Source organism: Zymoseptoria tritici, chromosome 4 (genome assembly GCF_000219625.1).
Source record: "Zymoseptoria tritici IPO323 chromosome 4, whole genome shotgun sequence".
NCBI classification, from domain to species: domain Eukaryota; kingdom Fungi; phylum Ascomycota; class Dothideomycetes; order Mycosphaerellales; family Mycosphaerellaceae; genus Zymoseptoria; species Zymoseptoria tritici.
In genome coordinates, this window is record NC_018215.1 from 2,822,139 (window position 1) to 2,841,841 (window position 19,703).

Here is a 19,703-nt window from a genome sequence, read left to right on the forward strand (position 1 = left end):
GCCGCGGCCACGGAGCATACGACTTCGGGGACATGTTATGGCAAGCCACCGCCCCTTTCGCTCTTCAAACACTTCACAGTGCATCCGACTACGCCTCGACCGCGCTGGGCAAGTTCAACGACCTCCCCTACAAACGCATTGGATACGGTCTCGTGAACTATCTGAACTCCTACCGGAGTGACGATCTCACAACGCCTTGGCAGTTCAAGCTCGAGTGGGCGGATTGTCGCTTCTTCTGGACGGGTCCGATGTTGGCAAATATGACTAATTTGTGGAAAGCTGTTGCGGAGACGGCATTTTTGGGGAAGAGTCATTGCGTTGCTGGTGGGTTGTAGTCGAGGTTGGCCGGCGGGCCGGACGAGGAAACGAGGTACAGAGAGGAAACGAGGTACGAGACTTGGTCAGTATAATGAGAGCTGCAGCACTTCATGCCTACATCTAATGCAAGAGTCGTCGTCTGCATCTACCCCGCCCCATCTTGTGCAACTCCTGATGCCGGATGTGAGACAGCTGCCGAGATGTTGAAGCCGAGAGGCGATACTGCGGGCTTCCATATGCACAACAGTGGGGTCTGATTTGTCAAGCGAAGACAGCAAACCTCGTCGGCAGACTGTATGGAAACGTGGAAGGCTGCAAGTATCTCTGCGGTCTCTGGATCTCGATCAAACACAGAACTGACCACCAGCACAACATGGCGCAGGGTAACAATTTAACAGAAAGCGGCCTCGACTTGCCATCTTCCCAATGGGCAGCGCAATTCAACCCGAGCACCCGGCGTGCGGAGATCAATCAGGTTCCGGTGAGGCAAAGCATCGCCATTAAGTACGTTGCCTCCAGCACTGACATGGTGTGAAAGATTCCATCGATCAAGCCGGACGAGATCTTGGTGAAGGTCAGAGCCGCTTCACTATGCCACAGCGATCTGATGCTGTTCGAGGACAATGAGCAAGGCTTGATACTGGGCGAAGGTACTCCCTTCACAATGGTAGGACGTTGAGGTACATCACTGCAATCTGATGTTGACAGCGTCTAGGGTCATGAAGCGTGCGGCATCATCCTCCAAACGGGATCCGAAGTTGGAGCACACTTCCGAACGGGAGACAAGATCGGCTGGCTCCCCATCGTCGACTGCTGCTTCGACTGCGAAGGATGCCAGCTATCAAATCTGCGTTGCGAGCGTGACACATCCAAGATCCAGGGCATGAAAGTTGATGGGTTCTTCCAGCCTTACTGCGCCATCAACTGGCGTAATGCAGCAAAGATCCCGGAGGGTATGCAGCTGGAGAATCTCGCTCCGATGTTTTGTGCCGGCTGCACAGCGTATAATGCCGTCAACGACACCATCAAGGAACTCACCACCGAGCCTGCGAAGACATACGTGGCTGTCATAGGCTGCGGCGGACTCGGTCATCTGGGGATACAGTACCTGAAAGCATACGGCTATATTGTCATTGGCGTTGACATCTCCCCGGACGCTTTGACTGAAGCTGTTGCCCAAAAAGCGGATCATGTCTTCAACTCATCTACGGATGTCAGCTACGTCGAGCAGATCAAAGCCATCACTGGAGGACGAGGTTGCCACGCAGCAATCAACTACACCAACTCCGCTGCATCGTACACCGCAATGCCGGACTTGCTTCGCACCAACGGCCTCTTGATGGTTGCGGGAATACCGCAGAAGCCGCTGAGCTTCAACGCATTCGACATCACCATGAACCGCTACCAAATTCGGGGTTCGAACAACGGAATCACACCAAAACTGGTGAAGTGCTTGGAGTTCAGTCAGAAGCATGGGATCGTACCGCGTGTCACGCAGTTCAAGCTGGAGCAGTTTCAGGAGATGCTGGATCTGATGCAATCGAACAAGCATAAGGGCAGGCTGGGCGTGCTTTTCGATTAGAGCACACTATGCGAATTGTTCCATGTCCGCCACGAAGGGGCGTCTTGTCATCGCCAGGTCGTTCACTGCTTTCCACCTTTGCAGAAATTACGGGCAGCAAGCGTTCTACGCTAACAGCATCGTAAGCACGTGCCAGGCTTATCAGCAAGTCAAGAGGCCGTGAATTTCTTGCTCCCGCCTACCAGTACTTTGACGCAAACTCTCTTTCATTTTCCATCGACTGTTTCCAACTTCTTCTCCAGACGCCTACGTCCTTCTGCTCCATCGACTGCTCCAACCGAAACTCGCCACGACGCCATTACAGCGGTACATATTGACCGCGAATCGCCTGCCCTCAGGGCTTGAGCTCGAGACAGTCCGTTGAGTCCACCCTCCACCGCCAGACCGGCCAGCATGTCGGTATCCTCGCCATCCCGACCGGCTACCAAGATGGAGGACTCCCGTCTAGGACGCCTGCCTCCAGAGCTGCGCAACATCATCTTCGAACTCGTGCTCACGATCGAAGAAGCCATCGTCATCACTGCGCGGAGCGCTCACTACAAGATTCGCAGTCCCACTTTCGCCGGTGTAAAGGACCCGTTGGCGCTTTTGAGAGTCTGCAAGCAAGCCAACATTGAATGTACGAAGATCCTCTACGGCACGAACACCTTCAATGTCACACTGAGCCCGGAGCAAACTCGACTGACGACGTTTCTGGAAATCACCGAGAAGGAGAAATCGATGAACGAGATTCATCTGTTGGACAGATTCTGCGTGTCGCTCGGAAAGCAGGCTCTGGCAGGACTTTGCAACATCGAAGTGACCGCCTTCAGACACTTCTACTCCTCGCTCCATACCATGGTTCGCCAGATCAGGTACTTGAAAGCGCGGGACGTGTTTATTCGCAACACCAATGTGGAATACACCCTTTTGCGGAAGGCGGCCAACAACACGGAGGACGACATCGTGCTCACCATTCGGATGCACTGCCTGAAGCACGATCTGGAGGCGGCCATCAGCCGATTGAGGCAGATGAGCATCTCCAAGTTCTCTGCAATGCCGCCGACACTTACGGGGCTAAGCGGCCGCTCCGAGACTGCTTCACGTTGCATCAAGATCCTCGAGGACTTTCTGCCAACAATTGACTACGAGGTGTTCGAATTTGGAGATGAGTACGGCGTTGGGGTGGTGTTCGTTCCTGCTCATACCACCCTTGCAGACAGCACCGACATCGACGACATTCAGGCCACCAAGGTCATGAGCGGCGCCAGAATACCGTGAATCCTTCACATGAAATTGGCTGTTCGAAAGAGATATTGGCAAAAGCGCGTTTGTCAACTTCACTCTTTGCATTCGAATGGATCGAATGGTGCTCGGCTTGCGACACGAGATGCGCTCTCCAGGTTGAGCTATTACGGGCCTGATATGGAATGGCATGGACGTGAAGTGGTACGGGCTGAACACGATAAAATAGCCAGCATGTTGAAGGAGCTTGCCCAGAGGAGAATATTGCAAATTGGGCATGAGTATAAGAGCGCTACCCAGTAGATACCGGAGACTTGACCGGCGAGGTGTCTGATGCGTTGGGCTGGAGAGATCATCCGAGGGTGAAGTTGCGGGAGGTATTGTATGTTCGTGCCTCAGGCCAAAAGTTTTTCTTCCTCTTTTCCGCACGTTCACTCCGGACAACGGAAGTCTTCGTCTTCGACATCGTACCAGCTCGTCGCCTCTCCGCCTCAGCATGCAAGATGCCAGCGGAGCCTGTCGTCGACTGCCAGCAGCTTCCGAATGTCTTCCCCGCGGCTGTCACTCCAAACCTTGCCTGGGGTCATCGGGTCTGCATCCTGGGACCTGAGCCCAACGTGGGCATGCCATCCAGATGCAGTGCACAACATCCAACGAAGCGCTTCAATGCTATCGATCTTGTGCAGGCGATGTGCTCGGAGGAATGAGGCGCCGGCAAGTCCTTGCTCATGATGTCGTCGTGTCTGATACCGACGTGCTCGACGCCGACGTGTCCGATGCCGACGTGTCCGAGCCAAAAGATAAGCTTGAGCTCAGGACGTCGATAGAGTTCTTGACAGCAAACGCTATTCCGGTATGCATGCATGGCACAGGCCGCAACGATACTCATAGTTCATTTGGCCTCAGCCCTGACTTGGAAGATCTCCGTTAACTTGACAGAGCTCCTGCGCAAGACAGCCATTTCGTTGCCACGGAAGTATTTCGGGTGGCTCGGCTGCCTCTGAGCATCAACGAAGATGCGGGCTGCACGGAGTTGGGCGACTTTTCTCGGCCTCTTGGCCTGCTGCCAGGCCGCGAAGCAGCCAAACATTATCGTTATCCTGACCGACGACCAGGACTGGGAGATGAAGTCGCTGGACTACATGCCACTCCTACGGAAGCATGTGATCGACCAAGGAACTCTATACGACCGGCACTACTGCACAGTATCGATTTGCTGCCCAAGCCGAGTGAATCTCTGGACCGGACGAGCGGCACACAACACGAACGTAACGGACGTCGATCCACCATACGGCGGATATCCGAAGTTCGTCTACGAAGGACTCAATGACAATTGGCTTCCGGTCTGGCTACAGGATCTTGGCTATAACACGTACTATACAGGAAAGCTCTTCAATTCACTCGACGTTGACAACTACAACAATCCACCAGTGAAGGGCTTCAACGGGTCTGAGTTCCTACTCGATCCATACACCTATCGATATTTCGGATCCGTAATGAGCCGCAATGGAGCTGCTCCTGTTAGCTACAAAGGCCAGTACTCGCCAGACGTGGTCGCGGAGAAGACGTATGGTTTCCTCGATGAAGCTGCTCAATCAACGAAACCTTTCTTCCTCACTGCTGCACCAGTCGCTCCGCACTTCGAACTGACAAATTCGCCCAAAGATGGAGTCCGCCTGAACCCTCCACAATATGCACAGCGACATGCGCATCTCTTCCAGGACTACAAGATCCCTCGCACGCCCGACTTCAATCCCGACATTCCCTCCGGAGTCAGCTGGATCAAAGGCATGCCGAAACTGAACGATACAGTCATCGAGTACTACGATGAGTTCCAGCGAGCTCGACTGCGATCACTGCAAGCCGTTGACGAAATGGTGGAGCAGCTTGTCCAGAGGCTCGATGCCAAAGGTCTGCTCGACAACACCTACATCTTCTACACCACGGACAACGGCTTCCACATTGGCCAGCATCGCATGCATCCCGGAAAAGAGTGTGCGTTCGAGAGTGACGTTCACATCCCGCTGGCGGTGCGAGGTCCGGGTGTTCCAGCTGGAAACACAGCAGGTGTCGTGAGTTCGCACACCGATCTCACTCCCACGATCCTGAAGTTGGCTGGAGCCAACAGAGCGGATCTCGACGGCTCTCCCATACCATTGCTTGAGCACGAATTGGCTCAACCGGAATCTGGCGAGCATGTAAATGTGGAGTTCTGGGGTAGCGCACTTGGGGAAGGCAAGTACAGCGAAACTGGAGTCAGAGGGAACAAAGGTAATTGACTCCCCCGAGCGTGCGACGAGTTTGCGAAGCTGATGCCTTGTCAGTGGTCTCTCTTGGTCCAATGCGCGGCAACAACAACACCTATAAAGCTCTTCGTCTGATCGGAGAAGGCTACAACCTGCTGTATACAGTCTGGTGCACTGGCGAGAAGGAGTTTTATGACTTAACTGTATGTCGCATGGAACCAACACATGCTGCACGGTACTGACAAGACATCAGCTGGACCCATATCAAATGCAGAATTACCTCGACGCAAATTCAGCCGAGCTTGCCGAAAACTACGAGATCGCCGACTGCTCGTTTGCACAACTCATCAGCCGACTTGACGCACTGCTCATGGTACTCAAGTCTTGCAAGGCGAAATCATGCCAGAAGCCATGGAGCACGCTGCATCCCGCCGGCGAAGTCACCTCGCTCAAAGATGCATTGCATCCCAAATTCGACGGCTTCTACGAGCAGCAGTCCAAAGTCAGCTTCTCGTCATGTGCGATGGGCTATATTATTTCGGAAGAAGGACCGCAGGAGGTCAACGTGTGGAATGACGGCGCTCATGCTGATTTAGTTTGAGTATACCTCAGCAGCCTTCTCCCGACCGAGCGCATTGGAGGTGGTGGACATGACGATAACCCATATTGCTAGCGGCGTCTATCAATTGTTTCAAGAGGCGGTCAAGAGCGGTAAATGGCTCACAGATGCCGGTGAACTGGTGTTCTTCCTTGTTCTGCTGATGAGCGCGTATCGCGGTATGCAAACCTAGGTACCTTGTACTACCTTATGTATCGCTGACGATCGACGCTAGTCCTGGATTACGTGATTTCGACCGACCGACCTCGTATCTTCCTTCCGCTCAACATCTTTCACAAGCCAAGCTGTTTGTTAGCGTGGGATGTTTCCAAGCTCAGTTGAGCACAAGGATACCATGATCGGATCTTTCTACTGCGCGCCGCGCGCTTGAGCTCTGGGATCAGTTCGGTGTTTTATCCGGCTCTTCACCGCTAGTCGCCGCAGCTGGACAAGGGAAGCTAAGAGCCATGAACGAATCGGTTGAGTCAGCATGGTTTCCGTTGGACCACCGCCCTGTCTCTGAACTTGGTCTCACTGTTCTACATTTGGTACGAAGAGTGCAAGAAGAGCAGGGATGGCTGTCGCGGACCAAGATAGTGTGGCTTCCCGTGAGCCCAGCCAAGACATGAAGGGAGATCAAGATTCTGGTTTCCGGGACGTGAACGACGAGGCCACCCCTCTGCTCACAGATACATCACGGCAATCGGAGTACAAGACCATAAGGGTGAGGTCCCGAACTTGTGCTGCTCATACTTGGCGAAGCTGATGGATTATCTCAGCAACGACCAGAGGACGAATCGAACACAGACCCGGACTCGTTGGAACAATGTCTCTCGCCCGGTCCGCAAGTACCAACATCAGTGTGGGCCACCATATCGGTCTTACTCCTCGGAGTCTTTGTCTGCAACGCGGATTCGACGCTGGTCCTCGCAACATACGGCGTTGTTGCATCCGACTTCGACGACCTGGAGTCCGGCTCATGGCTGGTATCGGCTTTCATCCTGGCACAGTGCGTAGCTCAGCCCTTGTATGGGAAGCTCAGCGACATCTACGGCCGCAAAGCTTGTCTACAGGTATCCTATATCATGTTCGCCGTCGGAACAGCTGTTGTTGGCATGGGACAGTCGATGCCGCAGGTCATTTGTGGGAGAGCCATACAAGGAGCGGCTGCGGCTGGAATGACTGGTATGGTTTCTATCATCATCACTGACCTGGTGCCTCTCAACGAAGTGGCGTCTTTGCGGAGTTATGCGAATATCTCGGCGACAACAGGGCGGAGTTGTGGAGGTGTGATTGGAGGTGCTTTGACACAGGCACTGGGCTGGAGATGGTAAGAGTTCACTGCCATCTCGGTGTCGACAGGGCTTGCTGACGACATTCGCAGGGCATTCTTGGTGCAGGTTCCCGTTGTGTTGCTCACCAGCGCTCTGGTGCAGTGGCGACTCGATCTCCCAGCCAAGCACGATCCAAGCCAGACGAGCTGGCAGAAACTCTGCCGCATCGATTTTACCGGCTCCATCTTCCTGAGTGCAGTCATATTTTCTGCATGTTTCATCCTCGACATGGGCGGGCAAAAGTTTGCCTGGAACTCCATCGTCATCATTGGCATGGCAATTGTGTTCGTGATCTCCTGCATCGCCTTCACCATTTCCGCGAAGCTCGTTGCCGAGCCAATATTCCCAATACGGCTCTGGACGCAATACGCCGCGGTAACGAACTACATGGTGATCTTGTTACAAACGATGGGCCAGTTCTCACTGATATCGATGATCCCGCTGTACTTTCAAGCCACGAACCGGTCCTCTCCAGCAGCAGCGGGCGCATATCTGATTCCGTCCTTCGCGGGCAACTTGATCGGAGGGCTGATCGCTGGATACTGGATCAAGCGGACTGGATGGTACAAGGTGCCCACCGTAATGGGACCTGCGATGTGTGTTCTGACCATGTTGTTGTGTTACTTTACCTGGCACGGACACACCACGGTCCTGCAGGACTTGGCCATACTCCCGGGAGGATTCGCAGCAGGTCTGGTGGGCAGCTCGACGTTTGTTGGCTTAGCGGCTGGCGTGGCGAAAGAGGACCTGGCCATTGCGACTTCGGCCGCTTACTTGTTCTTTTCGATCGGAGGGATCGCAGCTATCAGTTCTTCAGCAGCAGTCTATCAGAATGCTCTCAAATTTGGTCTTGAACGGAGGCTCGACGGAGTCGAGGGAGGATCGCAGGTGAGATGGGCGCGACCTCCGAAAATTCACTGCTTTTCGCTGACTTGAACTCCAGATTATGCGACGGGCACTCGGAGACATCAAATACATTCAGCATGCGAGTGATGATATCCGGGAGCTGGTCCTGCCGGCGTTTGTGCATGCCTTTCATCAGGTCAATTGTGAGTCGAGGCAGTCCCGTGAAAGAATCAAGCTGACGAGGGAGTACAGTGATGTCCCTTGGATGCGCATGTGTCGGGCTCGTGATAGCCATCTTCTCGCAGCAGAAGTCTATCCTCAAGAGTCAATAGCAAACCAAGGTATGCGTATTTGTGTCCACTTACTCCGCACCGCTTAGGCTCATCTGCGGGATCTCGAAATTAGGCTAAATCGAAGGCATTGAGCATGCTCATATAGATGTTGATGTTGCGCCCACCTTTGTTCATTTGGCGTTCTATTGTACCCTCCCCGATCAACGAGGAAAGTTGAAACTTCCATTTGATCTGCAGATATGGCACCCCACGCGGACACAATACCGACGCCGGAGACTTCCTCAGCCGGAACCGGGAATGCAAGACCACACAAACACCTCCGCGTGTCAGGTTCAAAGATTGTCGACGAGTCCAATAATCATATCATGCTCAAAGGCACCGCTCTAGGAGGCCATCTGAACATGGAAAACTTCATCACCGGCTACTCAGGCCACGAACACGAACACCGCGCAGCCATGGCGGAAATCCTCGGCGACGAGAAAGCCGCATACTTCTTCGACCGATTCATCCACTACTTCTTCCGGGACGAAGACGCAGAATTCCTCGCCTCGCTCGGCCTCAACTGTCTGCGAGTTCCATTCAACTACCGGCATTTCATCGATGATCAAGATCCGGCTGTCATCAAGCAGTCGGGATTCGCTCTGCTCGATAACATTGTCAATATTTGTGCTCGACATGGTCTGTATGTCATTCTTGATCTCCATACTGCTCCTGGCGGACAGAATCCGGACTGGCATGCCGATAGCGGTGTTTCTCGTGCGCAGTTCTGGGACTTCAAGGTATTCCAGGACCAGGCGATTGATTTGTGGGTGGAGATTGCAAAGCATTATGCTGGAAATCCGGTCATTGCTGGCTACAATCCTTTGAATGAACCCGCAGACTCGAAACACGTTCGGCTCGTGGCGTGGTATGACCGTGTCGAGAAAGCCATTCGCAGCGTTGATCCGGACCACATCCTTTTCCTCGACGGCAACACTTTCGCGATGGACTTCTCGCATTTCGACTCGGTTCTGCCAAATACAGTGTACGCCTGCCACGACTATGCGCAGCTCGGCTTCCCGATCCCCGGTCAGGCTCCATACACCGGAACTGATGAGCAGAACGCCAAGCTGCGCAGCACGTTCGACCGCAAAGCAGAGTTCACCCGGAAACATGGCGTCCCACTGTGGAACGGTGAATGGGGTCCCGTCTACTCCGACGGACGCAAAGACCCCAATGCCGCATCCACGAACAAAGCCAGACTAGGTGTCCTCCGTGAACAACTCAACATCTACGCGGAAACGCAGACAAGCTGGTCAATCTGGACATACAAAGACGTCGGCTACCAAGGCATGGTCTACGCCTCGCCTGACTCGCCATACCTCAAACTCATCGAACCCTTTATCGCGAAGAAACAGGCTCTCGGGCTGGACTTCTGGGGTGTGGTCGATAAGTCTGGGGTGGCGGGCACGTATGGTCCGTTTCTGAGGGATTTGAAGGAGATGGTACCGGAACATTTGAGGAATTCGAAGTATCCCCCGCATTGGTCGTTCGAGAGGCAGGTGGAGAGGGTGGTGAGGGAGTGTTTGATAAGTGAGTATTTGGGGAAGGAGTTTGCGGAGTTGTTTAGGGGGAAGACTTTTGAGGAGATTGATGAGTTGGCGGGGAGTTTTAGGTTTGAAGGGTGTGTTAAGAGGGATGGGTTGAATGAGGCGCTGAGGGAGGATGCTGCGAGGAGTGTGATGTAGGGTAGTCAAAGTTGTAGGAGTTCGATGATCCTGCTTCTTTCGGTTGTTCTTATTTGACTGGGGAGATCTGTGGAGTGAACGAAGTCGGGTCGGTGGTAAGCTTCTGAAACAAGTGTATACTCCGCCGATTTCCTCCGCTCCATCCCATCCTCGCGAGCTCTCGTGACGACAGACACAGACTCAGCCTGCTCGTCTCAACTCCGCAGCTGGACAGCGGCCTTTTCCTCCGCCGTCCTCGCCACTCTCGGGCTATACTCCGCATACTCCCCCTTCATGCCCAAAACTAGCCTCCCAAACCAATATGTCGTCCCCATCACCACACCCGAGAAGACGATCAAGCTCCACACATACGCCTTCTCCGTCCACAGAGGCGGCTCCTCGTGCCCCCACGAAAGCAAGAGCCATGGCAACTGAAACCAAATGCTTCCATGCCGAACGTGGAAGTCGTGCCGGTAGTATATCATCTCGAGCTGCACGCCCAACGCCCTGTCTAGCAGCCAGTTCTTCACGCCGGGAATACAGGCGACGGTGGCAAATAGGCCTTTGATCCAAACTGGCGTGGAGGAGAGGCGCGGGTATATGTCTCGATCGAGGATCGCGCTGCACAAATTCCGATGCAAGGCCTGATCAGCTTCGTACTCGACCTTGAGCGGACGTCGCTGGGAGGCGATCTTGCTGCGATGCCATCCAACGTGCTGATTGATGTCGAAGATCTGCCACGAGCTGCCACAGAAGTGGGAATAGTCGGCTACACGGCCGTCGGCCTGGATGGTGGCAACGTAGAGCTGAAGCTTCCCTTCAATACATCGTAAGCGTTTCCCGTCGAGATGGCTGTTGTGCCAGTGGTAGGGCATGAACCATTGGCTTTCAGTTGGTATGGCAATGGTGATGTGCGCTGGGTTGGAGAAGTCGAAGGTTGCTGCGTTGGGGGCAGGGAGATTGAAGATGTCTGTCGTTGTGGTGTATGTACGCTTCATTTTCGCGGAGGTGTCCGAGCTGAAGCTGTTGACTTCGAATGAAGGACTTGGGTTGTGCCGCTGTGCCTCTCCAGCTCGGTCCTGAGGCTACGGCAGGATGTCGTAGCGCGATGCGGGTGAGTGTATCCGATCGCCAGGCTCCAGCTTCAGGATCCGGACCACAGCAATTCTTAGTTGCAGACCTGCAGCACCCCAATGTATCGGCAGATCCATTCTTGGGCAGGGGACTGTATAGTAGCCTATGGTAGTCGGCGACATCGATCTCTCGGAAACCACATCGAGTTGTCGCTCTGGACCGCCGACACTGTACCTGGTCGGAGCAGTCAGGGCAGTATTCGTGTCACAGGCGAGGCCCGACGAAGGGGCCGAATACTGTTGAAGTGGTAACAGCCGAAGATGTCGCTACGCCGCAGACCATTGTACATCGATATATTCGCGCCGATACCATTGTCGTGATGCTCACATTGATCCAGCTTTGGCCAGCCTCGATGATGGCGCCGACGAAGGTGAAGGGTCGTCAACGAAGTTGTGTCGATGAAAGTCAAGGAACTGCGAGCGCAGAACACTTTATATTCGCACGCCATTTCGTCCGAATCTCGTCCGGCCCGACATCCTCAAGCACGAACATCTCACGAGACATCAACAACAACCATCAATATCCTATACAAAACATTCTACACCTTTACCACCCTACCAAACCCGCCGTACTCCTCCGCATCCACAAACCCTCCATCACCATCCTCCCTCCCTACCACCAAAGAAAATGCTCTCCCGCCCCCCCACCAAAATCTCCCTAACAGCCGACGACATCCTCGCCTTTGAAGTCCGCAAAGCCGCCCGGGAAGCCGAGAAAATGGACGTCGATCGTAGTAGACCTGCTGTGTCATCCCAGAAAGCCAATGGAGATAGAGGAACTTCTGGACATGTGGAGAGGGCGAAGACGAGGGAGGAAAGGATTGGGGTTGGGAATGGGCGGGTTTGAATGGCTAGAGGTTTGTTGGGGGCGTGGTGTGTGAATTCTGATGCTTACTGACTTGTTCCAGACTGGGTGAGCTTATGAAAGGATCGTATTGGAGGGTTTGCACGATTGATGAAGGTATGGTCGAGCTCGATTGCAAGCAGCCTTTAGCTTCTTACCGACGATAATTGCAGACACATGAATGGAAATGCCAGATTTTGGAATTGGAAACAGACGAACGGCGGACCAGGGAGTTCACGCTGGCGCATTACCGACACAGCTCACTCATGCGTGCACATACTTGGACAGCCAAACATCATGCGCGCCGTGATTGGACGGCGTGGGACTTGGAGCAGAACAAAGCTGCTGTGTATGTCGAAATGTCCATCAAGGTTGCGAGCTCATCCTACACTACATATCCGGCGCACTACTTGTCCAACCTTCTCTTCTTCGTTTCATTCCTTGCTGCGTTCCTCACATTCTCTTCTTCTCCGGCCCAGCCCACTTGATCTCATACGTCTCAATACCTTCGTGTCCACCTTGCCAATCATGCTTGTGGAGTCCAAATCCTTCCGCCTCGGGCTGCGGGATGCGTGGGAAGATACCCATCTTCAGGATGACTTTACCGGGATACAGTTTCGTCACGGAGCGAATGGGACTATACAAGAGCCGTGTTAGCACCCCTTGCTCATTGACATCCCAAGACCACCTTCTCAATCCACAACCACATACTTCCCGTCCGTCGAGCAAAAGCTTCGAAAAACCGACCCTCCACTCAACGTAGCCTTGTCCTCATACGTCTTCAGTGTGCCATCTCGATCCTCAATCTTGACTTTCTCCTCCTCAATCATTAAGTTGGAAGCAACGTAGGATCCGGCGACTTTGCGGCAGTTGGCGCAGTGGCAGAGGTGGCCGCGTTTCTTGGTGAAGAGCTCCGAGTCGGTGATGGTGACGGTTATGCTGCCGCAGAGACAGGTGCCCGTGAGGTGGGTGGAGAATTTGGAGGGGTCGTGGGAGTTGGGGTTGCCGGTTGGTTCGGAGGGCATGGTGGGCGGAGGTATCGAGGGGAGTGGGTGGGTTCGAGGTGGGTTCGAGGTGGTCGATGGAAGATAAGCGGTGGTTGAGAGAAAGTCTGTCGACAAGATCAATGGTATAAGCAGTACAGCGAAGTCGCTGGTTTGACGTAATGAGGAGACTTGGTAATGCCGATGCCCTCTCCAACCTACCTCCATCCGAAGAGGAGCTGGACCAACGAGCTCCGTCAGCTTCTGTCTTAGCCGCTCAGGCGAGTGAATGTCAAGCAGCGACGCAGGAGCATAGTTCCGACCGCGACAAGGAGGCTGCCATGCGGGCAAGAAGCAGTCTGAGAGCTCATATCGTTCTCCTCCGACCGTCGCCTCGATCATGCACAGATGCGAGTGTGAAGATGATGACAGAAGACAGACCTCGAACGTAATGTGGGGTTCGATGTCCGGATAAATAGACTTTCCCGGTCGCGCCAAGATAATCGCGTCAACACCGCGTCTCCCAGCCCGAATGGCCGACCGTGCGCTTCCACTTCACTTGCCTCGCCACATCCAGACCTCAACACACCCACGTGATGCGCCCATCTCGCTGCAATGCTTGACAGCGATGACTTCGGGATCGACGACGATGACACCGAGTTCCTCGACGCTGCCACACAGATAGCAGCATCTCAACATGGCGGCTTCGACCTCTCCCCGAGACCTGCCAAGAGGCAACGATTGACGCCTTCACCAGAGGACGAGATCAAGGACGATGAATTTCCCGCGAGCTATGCCGGGCCTGGAGGCTTCACTCAAGTTTCCAACATGGACTTCACACAAGCCGAGCAGGATGAGAATGTGGACCCGGACATCGATGAGGAAGGATACTACTTCCCGGGAGAGCTCGCGCGGGATCCGAATGCTGCGAAGCAATCCAAGTACAAGATTCATGTTCCTACCAAAGGCGGCAAGTTTCCCGACATGGTCTTCACTCAAACGCAACATGGATTGGACGAGGATCCCACGAAGTTCAGAGGAGCGATTTGGAAGAGACCTCCAAAACCGCCGGTCCCTGCTTTTGGCATGCAGAACAATGCAGCTGCGAACATTCGACCGAATGGGAATGGTGTTGCTGCTGGAGCGGCAATGAGAGGCATAGGAAGCTATTTCAAGTCCGCCCGTGCAGCACCTCCCGTCGAAGAAGATGATGCCGCCCTCGCTGCTCGTCTTCAGGCAGAAGAGAATGGTTTGGGTCTCCCTGCTGCGAATCCACGGCAGAACTTTACCTCCCAGAACAATTTCCAGGAGTACGACATGACGCAGGAGCTGGCTGATCTGCCTTCCGATGCTTTCTCGTCCTCATCCCCGGAGAAGTCGCCAGCAAAAGGCGTCATCGAGCTTTCGTCTCAGCTGGAATCTGGAGCAGGGCCTCCGCAGCGACTTCGAGGTCCACAAACCGGTCTGAAGCAGCTCACAATTTTCGGTCAACCTGCAACGCAAGGCATCACTGCTTCACAAGCCGCGAAGAAGAGACATGCCTGGCCTCTGGCGAACAAGGAGGAGCCACCTACACATCACAAGCTTGACGACAAGGAGATGAAATCTTGGGTGTATCCCACGAATCTCGGCACAATCCGCGACTATCAATACAACATTGTCTCCCGCAGCTTGTTCCACAATACACTGGTCGCCCTTCCAACTGGACTGGGGAAGACCTTCATCGCCGCAACGGTCATGCTGAATTACTATCGCTGGACAACCTCCGCGCAGATTGTGTTCATGGCTCCGACGAAGCCTCTCATCGCTCAGCAGCTGGACGCATGTTATGGTATTGTGGGCATACCACGCCGCGACACCGTGTTGATGACAGGTGAGACGACACCCGGTCGCCGTGCTGAAGAATGGCTGGAGAAGCGAGTGTTCTTCATGACTCCGCAAACAGTGATCAACGATTTGAAGACTGGCATTTGCGATCCGAAGAGAGTCGTTTTGCTGGTCGTGGATGAAGCGCACAAGGCTACTGGTGGGTATGCCTACACCGAGGTCATCGCATTCATGCGTCGCTTCAACAATAGCTTCCGAGTACTGGCTCTAACGGCCACACCTGGATCTACCGTCGAGGCCGTGCAGGCTGTCATTGACAATCTTGGAATCGCGAGAGTGGAGCTGCGCACCGAGCAGTCAATCGACATTCGCCAGTACACCCACGAGAAGCACACCGAGACTGAGGTCTTCGACTACAGCGAGGAGCAACGCCGAATTATGGACCTGTTCTCACAAGCGGTCAAGCCGTCTTTGGAGAAGCTGTGCAGCAATGGCGCATACTGGTCGAGGGATCCCATGGCCATTTCAGCATATGGTTTGACGCAGTCACGACAGAAATGGGCGAGCTCTGAAGCGGGACGCAAGGCACCAATGCCAGTCAAGGGAATGCTCAATGCCATCTTCAATGTGCTCTCCCGACTTGCGCACAATGTCGGATTGCTCAAATTTCATGGTGTCGTGCCTTTCTACACCGGCGTTCTGAGCTTCGAGAAAGAGGTCACCAGCGGTCTGACCAAAAGCAAGACTGCTGCAGCCATCGCAAACAGCGAGCCGTTCGTCAAGATGATGGGTACGATCCGGTCTTGGACTAACAACCCCGACTTTATTGGCCACCCGAAATTGGAATACCTGCGAGAGGTCGTCCTGAACCACTTCCTCGACGCAGGAGAAGGTCGACAGGGAAGTGACGTACCACCCTCTGCCACGAGAGTGATGGTATTCGCAAGCTACCGAGACAGTACGGAGGACATTTGCCGAGTTCTTAAGCGTAATGAGCCAATGATTCGCCCGCATGTGTTCGTCGGTCAGGCTGCTTCCAAGGGATCGGAAGGTATGGATCAGAAGCGGCAGAATGCTGTTATCCAAGACTTCAAAAGTGGGAAGTATAACTGTCTGGTTGCGACCTCGATTGGCGAGGAGGGTCTGGACATTGGCACGGTCGACTTGATCGTCTGCTACGATGCGTCGTCATCGCCGATTCGAATGCTGCAACGTATTGGGCGCACGGGTCGAAAGCGTGTTGGCCAGGTCCGCCTATTGCTGATGAAGGACAAAGAGGAGAAGGACTACGCAAAAGCCCAGGACAACTACGCTTACATCCAGAAGACGATTGCAGACGACAGCAAGTATGCTTACCGTGATGATCAGAGTCCTCGAATCTTGCCCAGGGAAGTCAAGCCCATCGCCGACAAGCGACCTGTGGACATTCCACCCGAGAACAGCCAGCCGATCGACTTGAACGAGAGAGCTCGAAAAGGCAGAGGCAAGGCACCAAAGAGACCTCCGAAGAAGTTTCATATGCCCGACAACGTGCGAACCGGCTTCGTCAAGGCTTCCCGCATTGGATCCGATGATGACAGCGCTGAGCATGCACCTGTGGCTCAAAAGAAGGCAGCCGCGAAGAAGAAACCAGCTCCCGCTAAACGACGCCAACCTTCACCTACGCCTGAGCCCGAGATTGCTGCACTGCCTTACCTCGCTGATGTCGTGTTGACCGACGCACAGCAGCAGGAACTGGAGACTGCTTATGCTCGGACTGCTGACGATGGTGAAGATGCTTTGATCCAGCCTATCGATGCCGCAAGCTATCCTGCTGCTAAACTTGTCGAACTCGGGCCGACGAAGCACATCCGTCACGGTCGCATGGCTGAGTTGGTGCAAAAGACCATGCGAGCCATTTGTGATGTCGATAATGACACGATCCAGCGGCTGGAAGAGAATCTGCATTTGAGCGACCTGGAGGATGCTGGACCAGCCCGCTCGCGACTTGTGAAGCCGCGTGCAGAGCCGGCGAGGACGACGTCCGCGGACTCTGCCACAGCTGCGAAAAAATCAGCTCTGGCAAGCAAGCCCAGAAGTCGACCAAAGAAAGCTTCCGCAATCGACTTGGAAGAGTCTGACGCCGACGACCTCGCAACCACATCTCGTCTCGCCAGACCCGCTGCAAAATCGAAGGCCACCGCTCTACCTGCCCAGAAAGTCGCATCACCGCCGCCAGAAGACTCCGAGCCCGAGGAACCCACTCTGCCAGTCCCATTCTCACGCCTCCCACCACCAAGACCAACACCCGTCAAACGCAAACGTGCTGCGCCGAAGAAGTCCAAAGCCGCAGCCGCCAAACCTGCCAAGCCTCGACGCAATCAGCCCTCCTACGGAAGCGGTGCCGAAGAAGGCGCATCCTCCAGTCCGATTCCTTCGCCGACTCAACGTGGTGCATTCGAGGAGTTGGGATCGGAAGACACAAGTGGTGCTGAAGAAGAGGAAGAGGAGGAGATGGATAGTGAAATGGCGGCTTGGATTGCTCCGAGCGATGAGGTGGTTGAGGCGCAGAGTTCGAGTCAGGTTGAGGAGGTTGGTGGGAGGAGAGGGGGGAGGTTGAAGAAGAAGGGTAAGGGGATGGCGTTGGAGGATTTGATGGAGGAGAGTGAGCGGGAGGAGGAGGATGTTGTGGAGGTGGGAGGCGATGAGGAGGAAGGTGTCGGTGGAGCTGCGGTGCAGAAGGGGAGACGGAGGAGGGTTGTGGAGGATAGTGATAGTGAGGAGTGAGGAGGGAGTGAGGGGCTTGTGGGGTTGATGGTATGACGGGTATGAGTAGATCAATTGACGACTTCTGCTATGTCTTGGCTTGGATGCCTGTAATGGTCGATTTTTGATGTTCTCCGAATACATTCTGTTCCATCCATCTAACGTTACAGTACTCGCGAGCTGTGTTCATAAGATCAAGAAGTGAAGTCGTCGGGGAGAAGTCCAAGTGATCGACCCTTTCAACTGCGGACGGGAAGATGCGCCACATCCCGCCGCCAGCTCTTGCTCGGCGTTTGGGCCTCGAACTTCACCATTGAAGCGACCATCAACAACCCCTCCACCAAGCAACAACACCTCTCCACCAACACACACACACACAAAATGTCAGACCCGTTCGACGCAGCACTGTACACTCCTTCACCCTCTCCCTCTCCACTCCTTCACCCAACTGACCCCACTCCCTCCCAGCGACCTCCTCCGCCGCCTCCCCCCCTCCTCCACAGCCACCAACCTCGCCGGCATCATCTCCCTCCAACCCTCCCTCGAAGAAGACCTCCTCTCCTCCGTCGACGTCTCCCTCACCGCCCGCCGCTGTCCCAAATCCGGCCGCGACTACCTCTGCTGCGACTACAACCGCGACGGCGCATCTTACCGCTCGCCTTGGAGCAATGAATTCGACCCGAAGCCGGAGGATCCCGAGGAAGTGGGCGAGTTGATTCCCAGCGGGAGGGTCAGGAGGATGGAAGAGCAGTTGAATATGGGTGTGGATGTATATCGGGAATTGTATTATGAGGGCGGGGTTAGTAGTGCGTATCTTTGGGCGTTGGATGAGGGGTTCGCGGGGGTGGTGTTGTTTAAGAAAGAGACGACAGCGGGCAAGGAAGGCGGGTGGGACAGCATTCACGTTCTGGAAGTCAGCGAAGCAGCCACGAAGCGTTCGGCGCACTATAAACTCACGAGCACGGTCATTTTGGATCTGGGACTGCAGTCGAAGGAGGTGGATAGTTTGGAGTTGGCGGGGAATTTGACGCGGCAGACGCAGCAGGACTTGCCGCTTAATGGACTGAGGGATGCGGAAATTGAGGGGTGTCATGTGGTGAATATTGGGAGGATGGTGGAGGATATGGAGACGAGGATGAGGAATTTGCTGCAGGAGGTGTATTTTGGGAAGGCGAGGGATGTGGTGGGGGATTTGAGGAGTATTCAGATGTTGAGTGAGGTGGGGAAGGATCGGGCGGCGCATAAGGAGGTGATTGGGAAGATGAATCGATAACTGGGGAGATCTGGAAATGAGAAGTTCTGCGATCAGGATAAGTCTGCGATCAGGATAAGTCTGCGATCAGGAGGAGTCTAGTAGGGGAGGAGGAGGGCTGTGGTCAGGCGTAGTTCAGGCGGAGTCTGCGACAAGGAGGGCGAGGAGTATGAACTGATTCGTACAGATACAGAAGACTAAAGAATTATGATCTCAGCACCGCACTCGTACTCTCTTCTCTTTTGCGCTCATTCACCGGAACCGCTATCTCCGAATCAGCACTTCTCCAGGATCAACATTCTCGACAGGACCACCATCGCTGTCATCCATATCCCCACTTCATTCGTCTCCGCCTTGACCCGCAGGATGCTCCAGCGGGAAGAGCGGCATTCCTCTCTCCCAAAGTCGCTGCACCCTCGTCGACTGCGACTGCCCATGGCTCCACTGTCCCAGCTGTCGATTCCAGAGCTCCATGCTCTCACGCTCCGCCGAAGTCGTCTCACTCACATCTCCACCATCTCGATACTTGGCACACTGCCAAAGCTGACGCTCCCTAGTGTCGTCGCAAAAAATCGCCCGCCGGCCATCGGCCATGAACCACTCGTACACCACCATCAAGCGGACGTTGGGAATGTAGTGGCGAGCCCAGTAGAAGTAGTCCCAGATCAAGTCTCTTGCTTCGATCCATCGGTTGTTTCGATCCTCGTGCTCGTTGTCGCGAATATCTCCGATGAGCCCCCATACGATCCAGACCCTGCGAGGTGTCATGTGT

The 19,703-nt window shown here is 54.5% G+C and overlaps 8 protein-coding genes across 8 annotated transcripts; 7 read left to right on the forward strand and 1 right to left on the reverse strand.

Moving 5' to 3' along the window:
• Positions 1–661: 661 nt before the first annotated feature.
• On the forward strand, positions 662–1,900 carry MYCGRDRAFT_71659 (uncharacterized protein; the record flags this gene model as incomplete). The annotated part of the gene is made up of 3 exons (XM_003853138.1): positions 662–799; positions 857–985; positions 1,034–1,900. The coding sequence occupies 3 exons, from the start codon at positions 692–694 to the stop codon at positions 1,898–1,900; spliced, it is 1,104 nt and encodes a 367-aa protein (XP_003853186.1).
• Positions 1,901–2,293: 393 nt separating this feature from the next.
• MYCGRDRAFT_92919 (uncharacterized protein) lies at positions 2,294–3,160 on the forward strand (the record flags this gene model as incomplete). Its single annotated transcript, XM_003853139.1, has 1 exon — positions 2,294–3,160. The coding sequence occupies one exon, from the start codon at positions 2,294–2,296 to the stop codon at positions 3,158–3,160; it is 867 nt and encodes a 288-aa protein (XP_003853187.1).
• Positions 3,161–4,140: 980 nt separating this feature from the next.
• MYCGRDRAFT_40096 (uncharacterized protein) lies at positions 4,141–5,971 on the forward strand (the record flags this gene model as incomplete). The annotated part of the gene is made up of 3 exons (XM_003853140.1): positions 4,141–5,363; positions 5,414–5,573; positions 5,624–5,971. The coding sequence occupies 3 exons, from the start codon at positions 4,141–4,143 to the stop codon at positions 5,969–5,971; spliced, it is 1,731 nt and encodes a 576-aa protein (XP_003853188.1).
• A 571-nt stretch (positions 5,972–6,542) lies between these two features.
• MYCGRDRAFT_117760 (putative major facilitator superfamily transporter) lies at positions 6,543–8,480 on the forward strand (the record flags this gene model as incomplete). The annotated part of the gene is made up of 5 exons (XM_003853141.1): positions 6,543–6,692; positions 6,748–7,298; positions 7,353–8,190; positions 8,246–8,351; positions 8,401–8,480. The coding sequence occupies 5 exons, from the start codon at positions 6,543–6,545 to the stop codon at positions 8,478–8,480; spliced, it is 1,725 nt and encodes a 574-aa protein (XP_003853189.1).
• Positions 8,481–8,625: 145 nt separating this feature from the next.
• MgEXG4 (glycoside hydrolase, family 5) lies at positions 8,626–10,168 on the forward strand (the record flags this gene model as incomplete). Its single annotated transcript, XM_003853142.1, has 1 exon — positions 8,626–10,168. The coding sequence occupies one exon, from the start codon at positions 8,681–8,683 to the stop codon at positions 10,166–10,168; it is 1,488 nt and encodes a 495-aa protein (XP_003853190.1).
• A 2,301-nt stretch (positions 10,169–12,469) lies between these two features.
• MYCGRDRAFT_100080 (uncharacterized protein) lies at positions 12,470–13,197 on the reverse strand (the record flags this gene model as incomplete). The annotated part of the gene is made up of 2 exons (XM_003853148.1): positions 12,470–12,761; positions 12,836–13,197. 2 exons carry the CDS (start codon positions 13,147–13,149, stop codon positions 12,578–12,580), a joined length of 498 nt encoding a protein of 165 aa, XP_003853196.1.
• A 738-nt stretch (positions 13,198–13,935) lies between these two features.
• Positions 13,936–16,884, forward strand: MYCGRDRAFT_41278 (uncharacterized protein; the record flags this gene model as incomplete). Its single annotated transcript, XM_003853143.1, has 2 exons — positions 13,936–14,236; positions 14,297–16,884. Coding segments are annotated over 2 exons (2,889 nt in total), but the record flags the coding sequence as incomplete, so codon positions are not given.
• A 1,176-nt stretch (positions 16,885–18,060) lies between these two features.
• Positions 18,061–18,952, forward strand: MYCGRDRAFT_40276 (uncharacterized protein; the record flags this gene model as incomplete). Its single annotated transcript, XM_003853144.1, has 2 exons — positions 18,061–18,086; positions 18,148–18,952. The coding sequence occupies 2 exons, from the start codon at positions 18,061–18,063 to the stop codon at positions 18,950–18,952; spliced, it is 831 nt and encodes a 276-aa protein (XP_003853192.1).
• Between the last annotated feature and the right edge of the window lie 751 nt (positions 18,953–19,703).